General features: G+C 32.9%; 2 protein-coding genes across 2 annotated transcripts; one reads left to right on the top strand and one right to left on the bottom strand.

The window, feature by feature from the left end:
• Window positions 1–168: 168 nt before the first annotated feature.
• On the bottom strand, window positions 169–3,055 carry LOC113860052 (glucan endo-1,3-beta-glucosidase 13). Its single transcript, XM_027492681.1, has 4 exons — window positions 3,001–3,055; window positions 1,353–1,691; window positions 377–407; window positions 169–271 (listed from the first exon to the last, which is right to left on the bottom strand). Exons 1-4 carry the CDS (start codon window positions 3,053–3,055, stop codon window positions 169–171), a joined length of 528 nt encoding a protein of 175 aa, XP_027348482.1.
• Window positions 3,056–11,278: 8,223 nt separating this feature from the next.
• On the top strand, window positions 11,279–12,743 carry LOC113859188 (protein kinase PINOID-like). Its single transcript, XM_027492003.1, has 2 exons — window positions 11,279–11,862; window positions 11,942–12,743. Exons 1-2 carry the CDS (start codon window positions 11,279–11,281, stop codon window positions 12,741–12,743), a joined length of 1,386 nt encoding a protein of 461 aa, XP_027347804.1.
• The last annotated feature ends 2,899 nt before the right edge of the window (window positions 12,744–15,642 follow it).

Raw genomic sequence — 15,642 nt, forward strand, 5'->3', positions numbered from 1 at the left:
ACTGCAAAAAGAGATTATTTGCACAATTAGAGATTCTTGTCCTGGCCCAACATGAAAGCTAAGAATACCTTAGCAACAAAAACACAATTACAAAATGCTAACAAAGGTACATTCCCTAACCTTCCTCTGATTCTCTTTTCCTTTTGTCCACAACTTGCCCGACCATACTCACATCCAAAAGTATGAAAGCAGTAGCAGGGTAGCAAGTTTCGACCAGATCAAGCTTTGGTTATGCTTCCTCAATGAAGGTGGAGCAGAAGAACCTTCAGATCTGTCACATAAAAAATAATGTTATAATTGTGATTAAGTAAAATAAGAATACACAAGTTTCTTTCAATTTAGACAAACTAGTTATATGCCATGGTATCACACATACCCAGGTGAAGAATAGAGACATTTTCCATAACCTGAAGAGAAAAGAAACACACAAGTTTAGTATGAATTCTATTATTTCAAAGGGTCCTGTTAACCAATGAATTCCTTTAAGACATTAGTTAAAGAATTAATAATATTTGTTTTTTAATTGAAAATTACCCTCTCCAATACTTTTGATTCTGTAATTTTTGGTTAACATTTGCTTATTTCAAAATTCTTTTTTCGAAAGACTAAGATTACAATTCCACCTAGCTGGAATAAAAATTAGGGGAAGAAAATAGGCTGTCCACTACCCTGCACTTAATTTTCAGAAAGCATCCAATAAATAATGCGTGAAATGCACTCTACGACATTAGGAATATAATCCAAAGAATGTACCTAATTGATAATACCTTTCATATATACCAACACCAAACAATTGTTAATTCAAAAGTAAACCCTCTGATATTTTCTAAAAGAATATCACACTACAGCACCTCATATTACAAGCCAGTCAATTAATTTAAACTCAACAAAACTAATTCGAATAATGCAAAATGCCGAAAAGAAAGCACGCAAACAAAAGCAAATTAATGAAATTTATTGCTTAAGCACAAGTCTTTTCACCCCACCCTTCTCGAACAAAAAAGAATGGAAGATAAATGCCGAAAGTTCCAGATATCTTTTTACACAATGACCTACATTCGTCAACTAGCAAGAAATTCAGTACAACACAACTATTAATCATTGCACATTGCTTAAGCATCACTATGTTACTAAAAAGGGAAAGAATGCTACGTGTTACATAGATATCAATATCAAAAGCAAAAACGGGAGCGATGAAATTTCATAGACCCATGTGGCAAACTTTTTGTTGTGATCTTCACATAATGCATCCACATATTTTATAGTGGAGCTAAGGAATCTTTAGTAGTAATCTTTATATAAACTTCATGCAGTACAAAACATATTTGAATAACAATTTATATTTAACTTACTGGGATTACGTTTGGTCAAAGTAGCAGTTCCTCCAAAATTGCATGCAATATCAGAATTCCCATTTGTCTGATAATAGCTGTTGAAAGCAAAAGATGCATGAGATACAAGTGTGTCTGGTTCAAAACATGGTCCACCTTGTTGAATGGCTGTGCAATCTGCTGTTCCAAGTCCACAAGCCCAATCAAGAGCATTCTGCAAGTCAGCTTGAGAAACACCAGCAAGAGCTACACACCATGTTGTGCCATCAATGAATGTAGTGTTGCCTTCTGGTGGTGACAATGTTGTCACTGGAATTGCTGCATCTGATTTCTCTTGCACCACAATACCCCGTGCCATAGCTAAGTAATTTTTGCCAAAGACATATAGATGCAGGAAAAACAAAATTACTTAATATTAAATTTATAAGGATCTAGATAAAGAATCAATAAAGAAAATATTGTATTATAAAATATTAGGTTTTAGGTGCATTAGAAATCATAGTGAGAATGCATCACTAATGCTTTTTTAATATCATTCAAAAGTTTTATATTTTATGAAAACCTTGGGAGAGCGTCAATTAACTGTGATTCCACGATTGGGTAGAGTAGAATAAATTTTTGCACAGGGAAATTTAAACAATTTGGATGGGAAAGGACTGGCTTTCTTGCTTCTTGTTAACATCAATGTTTCCACTGTTTAATGAGTCAGAAAAGAGAAAATAATACATCTGATATGAACATTAAACACGACTTGTGTTTGTGCTACCTATGGTCCACCAATAAACAACACATGAAAAAGAACAAATGAATAAAAAAGCAAGTGGTATTGATCTTATCACTTTATATAGCCTGAGATATATAAAATGTAGATCATTTGGGGATTGTGGCAATGGCATGGAGGAAGTAAAGAATTTGAACCTCTCTTTTCCTTTTATGTCCCCTTTCAAACTTAAAAGTTGCCACAACTTGGTTGTGAAAAAAAAAAAAAAAACGGGGGGTTTAGAGCTAGAGGGTTTAAAGCGAAAATTAGAAACAAGGTTACAAGTAATACCTCAAGTGAGACACAGAAAACATTTCATCACAATAGGCATCAACGTGACTAAACAAAGGATTGAAATTTAAAAGAACCATATTTTCCCTTTGCCTGTTTACAAGACAACAAGGTGAAAAAGGAAGATTGAGTAGATTTAGAAGATTGTTATTTACTTCTCTCTCACTTGATAAGAAGAGTATAAGGAAGAACATTATGCATACTTCCTCTGGTTTGTGTAAGAGTGAAAGCCTATTCCTCTTTTGAGCTAAATATTGAAAATCAACATAAGTCACAGAATTTTTGCCTGCCCAGCAAACAAAAACTCATGATCCCCCGGCCAAGGAAAAAACACAAAATTTAATACTTAAATGACAAAAATAAAACAAAAAGAAAGAAAGAATGGAAGCAGAAGATTTAATGATCAGTTAGCAAGAGGCAGAAAATACTAAGATCTGTTGAAGTGAATAAGTTTAAAGAAAATGTGAACCTGAAAGTAACACATTGTACAGCAACAAACTCAAGAACTAGTCTAAAATGAAAAACAACTAAGAAAACCAAAGAAGAAAGAGTAAATAACAAGAAAAACAGCAAACGGAGACATAGCTTCCCATGAAGAGATAGGAGAAAAGGGCATACCCAGATAGCATTCCATAAAAACTAGGCACAGAAAAAACCACATTTTGTTTCTCATGGTTTGAGCTTGAAACAACCAACCCACTTGCTCCGAAGGTTATATGTATAACTTGATATTGCCACTTAGCACTAAGCACACTAATAACTGTGAATGAAGCTGAGGTATGTCAATGGAATCAGTAGTTACTTGAAGGAAGTTTTTATTTAATTTTTTTCTTTTTCGCTTTTTGTGAATTTAAAAATATTTAATAGAGAAGAACAATGCATTCTTCTGAAGGAAGTACTATCTTTGGCAGACTGCAGCAGTGGATTCATTTGAGCCTTTTCACGCTCACGCAGCTACAAAAGGCGGTAGTCTCTACCATGTAAAAGAAAGCTTCTTCCTCATCTTATTACTATTACTAGCAAAATGTTAATCAAACTATATGTTAAAAAAATATATAATATTTTATTAAACAAAAATAAAACTACACTTATTTTCTTTTCTTTGTTCCAACTTGATACTACTTATTAAGCTCAAACAATTCCTGTAAATTAATTTCAGGTTAAGAAACAATCTCTATAAAGTAATTTATCTAGTCAGTGGTTTATTTTTGCGTATACCAGTTAGTTTTGGCTTAGATTAAAATATACTTTTTCAAAAAATTTAAATATATTTTTATAAACTTTTAAAAATTCAAATTTTTTTAAAAATTAGATGCTTTTAATATTAATTAGTATTAGTTTATTATATCAATTAAAAAATAAATATATATTTTAAATTATTGAAATTTTGAAACATCAATTAACCTCCGTGTTTATTTTTATTAAATAAAACTGTTTTTAAGAGTTATTTTATATGAGAGTCTTTTCAGGATTATTTTTTCCTCGCAGCATCATGTAAATTTTTCTACATTCAACATTTATTTGTTTTAAGATTTTATCTTAATTTAATTTTTAAAATATTGCAAATTTTTTTAAAAAGAATTTATTTGTATTTAATATAATTTCTGTTTTAAAACTTACAATTAAATTTAAAATGATCTTATAATATATTTTCTATTTAAATATCGTTGTTTCATTATAATATAATTTATATGAGAAATTCAGTAGTTGAGATTGAATTTTAAGAAATAAATATTAAATTTAAGAAAAGACACGCAAAGATGGGTTGCAAATAAAAAAAAATTGAAGAAAAAGTTGTATAAATGGACGAGAACAGAAATACAGAATATGAAAGCCTGTAATTAATATAAATTACTTCCATTTCTTATTCAATATTCATTTGATCATAACGCTGAAAGTAAAACTAATTAAATCAAATTAATTATGCATAATCAACGGGAAATTAATTTAAAATAATACGGTGAGTATAAAAAATAATTTAATTACATATTTATGGTTTTATTTAAATAAAATATTGAATCTTACGAATAAAACAAATTGTGAATCTTAAAAGTTTAAACAATATTTTCTTTTCGTGAATGTGCATGTGATCATATTACCAAAAATTAATTACACTAAGATGAGCTGTTACCATACGGACTGGGCCGAAAGTTGCACAAAAATCGAAAGCCTCCAATGTCATATGCGAGACTCCAGCCCAAGAGAGGCCCATCTGATAAGAGAAGTTACTTTCCCATTCATTTCAAAGCCCAATGTGTAACGGGGACACAAAATGTCAACTCACCCGTTCTCATTGTTGACCAAAAATCAAAACACCGTTCTCGTTTTAACTTTTGGCATGTTCTTTCACTAAAAATGCATTAGCTCTTTTTTGGCAGTGTAGCATGTAATTACTGGGTTGGTATTTTATCCAAACATTATTGTATGTGTTTGATATTTCAGTTTTCTCTGCACCATTATTGTATTCTTATCATTAATTAAAAGAAAAAAAATCTTAAAAATCCATTTATGATCTCATATTGTTAATTCACAACCCTATTTATAAACTTTTATTCACATATCATCTTTATAGTGTGTGGTTGGAACATTAAAAAATTTTAAAATATAAATGTAATAAAAAATTATAATTAATAGCGCTAAAAGTAAACATTAATTTACAATATTTAAATATAAATTCAAACATCCTTATACTTTTACTCTGTATGTGTGTGATCATATTTACATCACATTTTTTAATCAACACATGTTAGTTTAAGTAAAACAAAATTGAGCTGCTTAAGTATACAAGTTTGGATTCAATTATGACAGTTATGTGTCTGAAAAAAAAAAAACTAATAAAGAAGAGTCCTTACCTTTAAATTTTGACTCAATTTATACAAAGTAATAAATCAAATATGTAGTATAATGCAAATGTAAAAGAATATACATTCATTCCAATTTTATGAAATAAAGTACGTTGCTACGTATGAAAGGGGTATTTAGCAGAAGTTAATAAATTTATTAAAATAAAATATTTTTATAATCATATTTATGATGTGAAATTTTTGTTATAAGTTAAAATTTATTAAATTTATGTTATTATTCAAACGCACCTCAAATAAGTTAAAATATATCTATCTTAATGCAATTAATTGCATCAAATTTCATAAATATTGAAAACAAGCTAAACGAGTTTCGAAGGTCTACAAAGTACACAAAAATAGCAGCAGTAAACAAAGGAGGTGTATTAACAATAGATACGGCATCTAATTGACTAACATCTTCTCCAAAATCTATGTTATAAAGACAGTTAAAGCCATTAAAACCGGTTGACTATATCGATCTGACCCAAGTTTAAAATTCTTCGATCGTTGCCGAAATTGTGACGTAGTATCACCTTACTAATCACATGATTAAATTTGGATTCTTCAAGTTTATTATCGTATATCATATGGTGAGACAAACTCTGTGGTTAGATGAACAACCACTGATAAACCAACTTTTATATTATAAAACCAAAAAAGGCATAGAAACAATGTAGAACAATTTGGGAACATACGGCGTGGACATCATATTATTATGGTACCGAGGGAGAGGAAACTGAGATTCCACATCCATTTTTCTATACCCGAGTTGTTTTTTATGCAGTCATTACGTTTATTGTTTGTTTCTAGATTTCGCAAATGTGCATACATAAAACTATAATCTAATTAAACAGTCTTATTGATAGTAATATATCACAGACAAGATAATACGTAAAGAACATGAAAGATGCTAGTTTTTTTTTTAATTATCTTAAGTTGGTGGCATGATGTCATTGGTCTTTAACTAATCTTAGTTTAATTCTACATCAAGGATGAGTTGCTGTCTAATGTGACACATTTTGTCCGATTGTCTGCCTATCAATAGAGCGGGAATATTGGTGGGTGTTTTCTTTCTCCCACAGACGTTGCTTCCTCCACTGTCCTTTGATTCTTGCACACAATTATATTTACAAAACCCTATTTGCTTATAATCACAATATTATTCTCCAAATTTTATATCTTTTCCCTTTACTCTTTTTCACTTTTTTAGTTTCTTTTGTTATCTTCTTTTATGAAAGAACAAATTGTATTCTTTATCAAGGAGGATACCAAATGAACCTTTGAAGATTAAAATGTGTTGGGTGCATCATCACAAATGTGTTACAGGAATCATATATAATAAGTGAAGTGATTATATCAAGTATACGTATTGTACGTATATAAATACATTATTTTTAATCAAATTGTCATGGAAATTTTCAGTATGCAAGACAAGTGGCCCCTTCACTTGTTCTTCATTTCATGCTAGCGATAGTCTCTTACGTACTCATTTGATAAATACTGAGAGGTTTTCATTTAATGAATCGGTATATTTAAATTTTAATATGAAAGGAATTTGTGCAAGATTTGTTTTTGTAGTAAGAAATTAATAATAATTGAGCATTAGAGTTGTGGTGTGTATGAATGTTCATATTAGGAAATTGTTTGAGGTATGTGTGAGAACGGATGTGAAATTAAAGAGACATACAAAATGTGGAAATAATATGAGATAGTTATAAGATAGAAGAGATTAAGAAATATTATATATATATAAGAACCAATTCATGTATACGTGACTGTGTGTAATGCTTATTATTTAATTATTGATATTTTAACAAGCGCGTTTAAAAGGAAATGCAAATGGTATTCTCCAATAGCAATATTACTCGTTTATGGGTTGAGGTTAATATTTTTAGTTCTTCTAAAATCATATTTATACTTAAAGATAGAAAATGAAAAGAAAAATAGTGAATAAATGTTTACATTATTCGAATGTCTAAAATTATAGTCTAAAAAAAGGCTATTGCCTGAAGAGTAGTGTTAAAATCAGATAATTGACGAATATGGTAAAGAGTATAAGACAATTAGTGAGTTTAAATTTGGTCCACAAATGTGTCTTTAGTGAGATGAGTGAGAATTTGGAGGCATTCACCATAATTGTGATTAGTTGATGGGTTTAGAATACAACACAATCCGATTTGTTATATTTTGTTTTGCTAAATCAGATTTATGGGTAGATATCATCCTATCTATCAGATTATCATCTTGTCGGCATTAGAGCATTGGTTTGTGTCATGGGTCAATTAATAATTGCTTCCTCTTATACTCTGTTTGGCAGTCCCATACATGTTTTCCTTTAAAAGCATTTATGACACATTCTTTTTTTGCTTCAAATCATTTTTTTAGTAAAGCTTTTTTTTTCGCAAGTTACGAGATTTTTATATTGGGATTGAGGTTTAATTTGAAAGTAAAAAGGGGGATAGGGATCGAATTTGACTATACTGAAAATAAGCTCATTAAATAGATAGTTTGATTAAAAGTGACCTATTACAAATGAGTTTATTCTAGATGGTTCTATCTAAACTTAATGTAAATATATACTTTATAAGTATGACTCACTTGAAAATAATACATGTTAATATATATTATTAATACATAAAATATTAGTATATACCTTCAATTTTATACTAACTATTCAACTTTTGTTAAAAATGTTATATTAAGAATATTATTTCAACGTTTAACAAAGTTTATTTGTTAATAAATAATACTTTTACAGCATCGAACAAAGGAAGATGATTAATCAAGAGGACATAGATTTTTAACTTCTTTATGAAATTAAATCTAGTATCTAATATTTTCCTTGGTTTTATTTTTTAATCAAATAATCATATTTTAATGCAAATATAATCGTCTCGAACAACATTTCAGCAAAAAATATAAAAATATTTTACACTAAAGAAAAGCTCATATCCTCTTTGTTTATCTTTTATGAACAAAGATAAACAAAAGTTGGAATTAAATCAATGTGCATGGAAGGGTGTTTGGTACGTGAGTGTATGAAAGTTTGGTTCATTGCGTTAGTATAGTGGTTCAAAATTTGTCATTGACCTGAAAAACAAACAAAACTTAATAAATGTGTGCATTTGGGTTTCCCTTTTGGGGAAAACGTTGGCCCCTCAATTCCACTTGATACACTTTTTGTTGTTCTTTCCCAATTCCCCTCCAAACAATGATGGGTCCCTTTGAACAATTTATTCTCAATCTACTTCATCAATAGTGAGGATGTGAGCATCAAATAATACAAATATCATTTACCCTTTTTAGGCTATTGTTCCTTTGGGTCCCTTTTATTACCCATCAACTTTTCCATCCCCTATCTGTTCTGCACTTAAATGTGTTTTGTAATCAGAAATATTTTATACCCAAAACAATCTTATTTCAGCTAAAAATATTAAATATTGAACACTTTTCATATTGGTTTTTTTAAGGCTGTATTTAAGTTATTTGAATTTAAAAAGAAAAAAAAATTGTGAAATAGCTATAAAATTCAACCTGCCCACGCCGACCTACTGCCTGCCTACTGTTACTTCATTACGTTTCTTATTATTACAATCTTAATAAATGATTGTTGTCAACATCAATATTACAATGTTTTTTATATAAAAAATAGTATTTTTATTTTTAATACATCTAATTTTTTTATATTAATCAGAATGAGTCAGTGAAAATTATGAATATTTAAACAAATATTAACTGAGCAGACATTAATTATTACGAGTGAAATTATAAAAACAAAAATATTTATTATATTTTTAAAGTAATAAAATTAAGTTAATTAAAAAAAATTATAAATGAAGGGGCGAAGTAACTCCAAATGAATAAATAAAGCATGGTGGGTGACGCTGAGCATTAATTGGCATTATCAGTATCACTGCTCCCTCTCTCTGGACCCAGTACGCTCACCCAGGTACTGCCTTTGCATGTTCATCTGTTGAAGAAAATGAAATATGGTTTTTACTTTTTTTAATACATCACTTTCATGTCACATCAAATGATAGTGTGGTTCGTTGCTCATGCTTCAACCAATATAGTTTCTATTTTTTAAAGATTATTCTTTTTTTTTTAAATCTCACGAACAATTTCTCAGAATTTGATATTTTTAATTATGTAAATAATAGCTTAATATGTGATTGAGGCGAAAAAAATTAAACAATAACACTCTGATCTCATTGAACTCAGGTAGCCCTTCAGATAATGAGAATAGTTTACATTTCAATATCAAATCTCAGAATTTTTTTATTTTAATTACTTATGATTTATGAAATAAATCTAATTTTTATATAGTCTTAATAATTGAAAGGAAATAGCATAAATAAAAATGAAGGTGTTTGTTCATGTGTTGAATTGAATCACGTTCAGCGTACGCTTTTTGAACGTATGAATCATGAAGAATACAAGACGTTGAATGACCTTCTTAAGGTTGCAGAAGGGTACAATCCAACTTATTTAAAGATGTTTTAGAGAAAACAACATCGTTATGGTTCATTTGTCCATGTAACTTGTATATGTTGTAGTCGTAAAATCAATTAAAATAGTTCTAATAAAAATTATGAATGAAAGATTTAATTAAGAAAATTAGTAATCATTTAAAAGCTATGGAAATAGGGTATGATTAGTGCCGTCTAAAATTCTTTTTTATCACGTTGTTGATGTTGACGCTCGATATTTTAAATGGCAGGGTGCACTCTAATGCGATCGAGATTAACTGATTAAAATTACTGTGTTTTTCACACTGTTATTGACCATCGATATTTTAAAATGCAGTGTGCAGTAAATCAAATGGCATGATTATGAGATAGCGTTTCGTAAGTACAAGTGCTATTCCCCTTCATTATTTTCTCTTCATAATGAGTAGACAGACTTTTTTGGCACAAAGACAAATTTTATGTATCAATGAAAAAATTCAATAATAAATTTCATGTATTGAAATAAGATATTGGGTATCGTAATTTGATCCATGGTCTAAACATATTGTGAGTGGGATGTTTAGCAACAAGTTTGGTTTTGAAAGGGGTGTAACGTAACGTTAGAGTCAGTTTCCGACAGAGGAAATTCTGGCAGAAGAAGATTCCCATGGCATGCAGTAGCTTGAAAAGGGTTACAGTCAGAAATAGGGGCCACTCCCACCATTTGGTCCTACTGCCGTTGACGCTCTTTTGGATTGTTACCAATCTTTCTCCAAACACATCACTTATTCTTTTCATTTATTTTAGAATAAAAACATCACACCATATTATCATTCCCTGTGTCTCTCTTTTCATTATCAGATAAGAAATTGAATTGAATATTTATTATCATATAGAAAATAAATTAATATTTTAAAAATATTATTTTTAAGCAGGATCATAGGATAGGTGGTTTTATTTATGGTCAAAAAATACTAGTACTACTGTATAGTGTTTGGTCAAAAATGGGGTTGACCGTTGCACGGTGAAGGGAAGTTTGGAAGGGGGCTTTTCCGTCATTGCAAGCAAAGACTGTCAAATCCTGCAAACCAAAAAAAGCTTCCCACAAGCTGCACCTGCACCCGCACCTGCACCCGCACACGCTCATTAGTGATTGCTCAGTAATTTGTCAAAGCTTAAGCTATGCTCCAAAGAAACCTCTGCCACGTCACAAACCCAACCCTTCCGCTCCTTAATTCGTCCCCATCCTCAGCCCTACCCCTACTCCTCACGTGCCAAAACCCCCCCTTCTCACGTGCCCCCACCCGTTTTACCTCCGTACGTCTCCACCATAAATACAACACAACCACCTTCCTCTGTTTCTCTCATTCTTACCTTAACACACGTCCTCTCTCCCTCTATCCCTAATTGCTCTGAAACTCAAAAGTACCACCAAAGTGTTTTTTTCTCTGTCAATTTTTTTGTGCTCCCAAAACCCTAACTACAGCAGTTACTTCCAAGTTCCTGCCCCTTCATAAAGCCTGCACTCCTCCGTATATTCAACCTTGTTTCATTCATTCTACGCATTCCAATTTCCGACTCTTTTTTTTTTTTGGCTGTTGTACCATGTTAGAGAGTGGGGGAGGTGAACGTGATTCTGAGGTGAGTTTGGAGACCGTGAATTCCACACTGCGAAGCTCCATGAGCAGTGAGAGCAATTGCAGCACCAGTTTCAGCCGTCTTTCCTTCGATCTCCTCCCCGCCTCACCGGAGAATCTCTCCCTCAAGCCTCATCGCTCCTCCGACTTCGCCTACACGGCCTTCCACCGCAAGAACGCTCTCACCTTCCGCGACTTCCAGCTCCTCCGCCGCATCGGCGCCGGCGACATCGGAACCGTCTATCTCTGCCGCCTCAGAAACGGCAACAACCAATTCGAGAACAGGAACGGAGAAGAAGAAGAAGACCCGTGCTGCTTGTACGCCATGAAGGTGGTGGACAAGGACGTAGTGGCATTGAAGAAAAAAGCGGAAAGAGCCGAAACGGAGAGAAAGATCCTGAAGATGCTGGACCACCCTTTTCTCCCTACGCTCTACGCTGAGTTCGAGGCTTCACATTTCTCTTGCATTGTGATGGAGTTTTGTTCCGGTGGGGACTTGCACTCCCTACGCCACAAGCACCCGCACAACCGTTTTCCTCTCTCTACCGCAAGGTAATTACTAATTTACAAGTTAGAACTAATCAAAACGACAACGTTTTCCTGTTCTCGTTATCTCACTCGCATTCTTCAGATTTTATGCAGCTGAGGTGCTGGTGGCGTTGGAGTACCTTCACATGCTGGGAATCATCTACAGGGATTTAAAGCCTGAAAACGTGTTAGTCAGATCGGACGGTCACATCATGCTTTCTGATTTCGATCTTTCTCTATGCTCACATGCAATCCCAGCTGTTGAATCCTCAGACTGCTTACAAGATCCATCCGCATTATCCTACACTCGCTCGCGTTCTTTTGCAACCCCATTCTCGTGCTTCCCCAACCGCCTCTTCCGGTCTCGCAAGGTCCAAACCCTCCAACCGAACCGGCTCTTCGTGGCCGAACCGGTCTCCGCCCGGTCATGTTCCTTTGTCGGGACCCACGAGTATGTCTCGCCGGAGGTCGCCGCCGGCCAATCCCATGGCAACGCCGTTGACTGGTGGTCGTTTGGGATATTTATCTACGAGCTTATATATGGTCGTACGCCGTATGCGAGCCCATCGAAGGAGGCTACGCTGCGCAACATCGTGAAGAAACCCCTGACGTTTCCCACGGCCACGCCTTCGAGCACTCTAGAACTCCACGCGCGGGACTTGATATCCGGCTTGCTGAACAAGGATCCGGCGCGTCGGCTTGGCTCGCAGCGCGGCGCCGCTGACGTCAAGAAACACCCATTCTTCAAAGGGCTCAACTTGGCGCTGATTCGCATGCTGACGCCGCCCGAAGTGCCGGGCTCGAGAAGGACAAAAACGTCGTCGTTGTACCATGTGAAGGGTGGCTACAACAATAATAGTAGTAGAAGACAGCAATCGACGGCGTCGTTTGATTTTTACTTTTGAAACAGCGACCATGGATGGTTTTTCGCCACGTGTTTAGTGTCGTATTTGTATATTGGAGCGGTCCTTTATTTATTTTTAAAATTTTCTCTTTTTAATATAGAATAATAAATATTTACACTGTTTTTATTAGCTTTATAAATTAAATGTCTACGAAAAACGAGAAGTGAAATAGTTGCAAGTTTAGATTAAAAGGGTGGTAAGTGGGATCATGTTGCCCCTTTTTGGTTGCCCTATGACGGAATCATCATAGATAGGTGCCTTTAAAAAGATGAGCTTGGGTTCCCTCTTCCCTCTTATAGAATGCTTACAGGATGCACCGTGGAAAAATGGCTGGACAATACTATATGCAGAAGATTCGTTGCTTAATTTCTTCTCCTCCTTCCCACTCACACTTGAGCGGTAAAAAAAAAATACTTAGGTATACGAATCCAACGTCAACTATCATTTATCTATTCCTTACGAAGACCTATAGTCAATATTCTGCCTAAATCGAAATTCTTCAGCTTAGCAATATGTATATAATATGAGATATCATTTGATTTTTAATCTAGCTTCTCAAACTGGAAATTTTTTTGAAGCGGCGAACCGTGAGAAAAGGGTTAACTTACAACTCATCATTTGACCCAATTAGAGAGTATATGATTATACTATAGTTCTTAACTTGCTTCTGCCTCGGCATGGGGAACAAAGTAAAAACAGCATAAAGAAACGTGCTAAGAAATATTTAGATAAAGAAATGTGACTTTATCTTTGCATTAATGAATAATAATTTGTTTTCTCACTCGTGGATATTATACCCAATATACATAGGATGTCAGTTGAATCAATATTTCCAGTGCTTAACGCGCGGATATGATGAAAACTTCCTAACTCGTATGAAAGTCATAAACATATGCAGATTGTATTTTAGATGCCATGTTGCTGTTTTTCTTTATTGGCAGTATAGCATCTAACTTGATTGAAAGAATGTTGAGAGCCATAATGTGCGATTCACGTAAAGAATTGTGAAACTTTAATGGGATATGTTTAAACATGTCGCAGGATGCAACGTGTAAATATCAATAATTTATATATGTACACCATCATTTACAACTTGTGCACGATGGGTACCTAAATTTTTATGAGCATGATGGACTCAATTAAGAATCGATCCCCCAGCTCATTAAAATTCTACGTTTTCCGCTTTAAAATGCTACTTTCAGCCTTTACAGATATGTTCATCCTATCAAGAACCGTCATATCAAATCTCATCCATAGAGTTTTAATTCCTTTTCTGTTTGCCCGCGCTTTAGAATGTCCAAAACAGTTTTCTCTCCTTTTACACCAGACAGATAACTTCACCATTATCACTTGCGTTTCTGGGAATCCCTTTCTGTCTGCTTCGAAAGTATTTTATCACTCATTGTAGAAAACCCGTGCTTGAATACCTAGTTGAAAGTTGGTTAAAATAGCTTTTTTCTATTTTTTTTATTTTTGTCTAGAAAGGGGTTCAGATAGTTATATATATCAACGACTTTGTAGCTAGATTAGTATTGGGTGTAATGTTTGATTATACCAAGGAGATGCTATACTATGTGCATGTATATGACTAGTTATATACACCTTCTAACCGGTACTCATTCAACCCCTTCACAAGAAAACTGCGTGTGGAAGATTTATGGGATCAGATCAAATACTAAAGTTTATATTTTTTTGGCTAACCTATTTTGTTAAACTCAGAACTTTCCTTCTTATTATTGAAAAGAAAACATTACATTGAATGGTTGAAATCATGGTCCTTCTAAAATTTAACTGCCTCTTGTTTACCTTGCTCGCATTTGGGGTTGTAAATCGTAACCTGACGTAGATAGGCATTTTTCTTATTCTATTCACAGCTCAAAAGTTGAGGGAGATACGCATTCATGTTGCTTAAAGGAATAGTTAAAATAATCTGACACGACGCCTTGAGAGAGTTTTGCTTGGCAAATATAGCATTTTTTTGGGCTTCAGTTAAAATTTAAATATTATGAATATAAATGAAAATATATCAATAATAGTAAAATGAATTTATATAAAAGCACTATCTGCATATGCTAAATGGGTTAATTAAGATTAGTTGACAGTGATGTTAATTAGAAGTTTTTTTTTTTTTATATTGCTAAAATGTTTTTAGAAAATACATTTGCCACAAAATTACTTGGTCAGAATAAAAATTTAAATAGAAGCTATAAATTGACCTCGTAACAATTGAATAATATAATTGATTCGGAAAAATCATTTTATTCTAATTATATCGTTTCTTCATCGAAATATTCTAAATTAACATAAATTAGAAGCTTCGAAAAGGCCTGGATGAATTACACAACTATTATTATAATTCAATCATTTCATCGTATCATAAAAAGAATTTATAAAAATCATTTAAATACTGAAAGCTTCCAAGTTTTATATCAATGTAAATTAATTCTCACTTGTTGAGAGATACACGTTTCGTGGATAAGGAGACACCGAGTTACACATTTTTGAAAGACTAGCATAGAGGACTAAACAGTGATATCCTATTTATGGTCTAACCGAGTGTTAATAATTTAGTATCCCTTTGTTGGGATTGTTTATATTTATTAGAAAAAAGTTAGAATAGAGGTTGATAACCCGTAACATGAAAAAGTATTGATGAACATAAACATAAAAAATCATCACCAATTTTGCCATGCATAACTATATGGTCTCACTGATTTTTATGTCAGTAATGAAAATGATGCTTAGACCAGAAGTGTTTGTGTTTCTGGGCATTACTCCAAGTCAATATTAGTTGGCTGTTAACTTCATGATCACGGATAGAATCAGTGAAATGAGGTTAAAACCAAACAAAACAGAGAATTATCCTAACTGAAGTTAAGCTTGTCGGGCTAGACATTTT

Source organism: Abrus precatorius, unplaced genomic scaffold (assembly GCF_003935025.1).
Source record: "Abrus precatorius isolate BTA unplaced genomic scaffold, Abrus_2018 Scaffold2, whole genome shotgun sequence".
Classification (NCBI taxonomy): Eukaryota; Viridiplantae; Streptophyta; class Magnoliopsida; order Fabales; family Fabaceae; genus Abrus; species Abrus precatorius.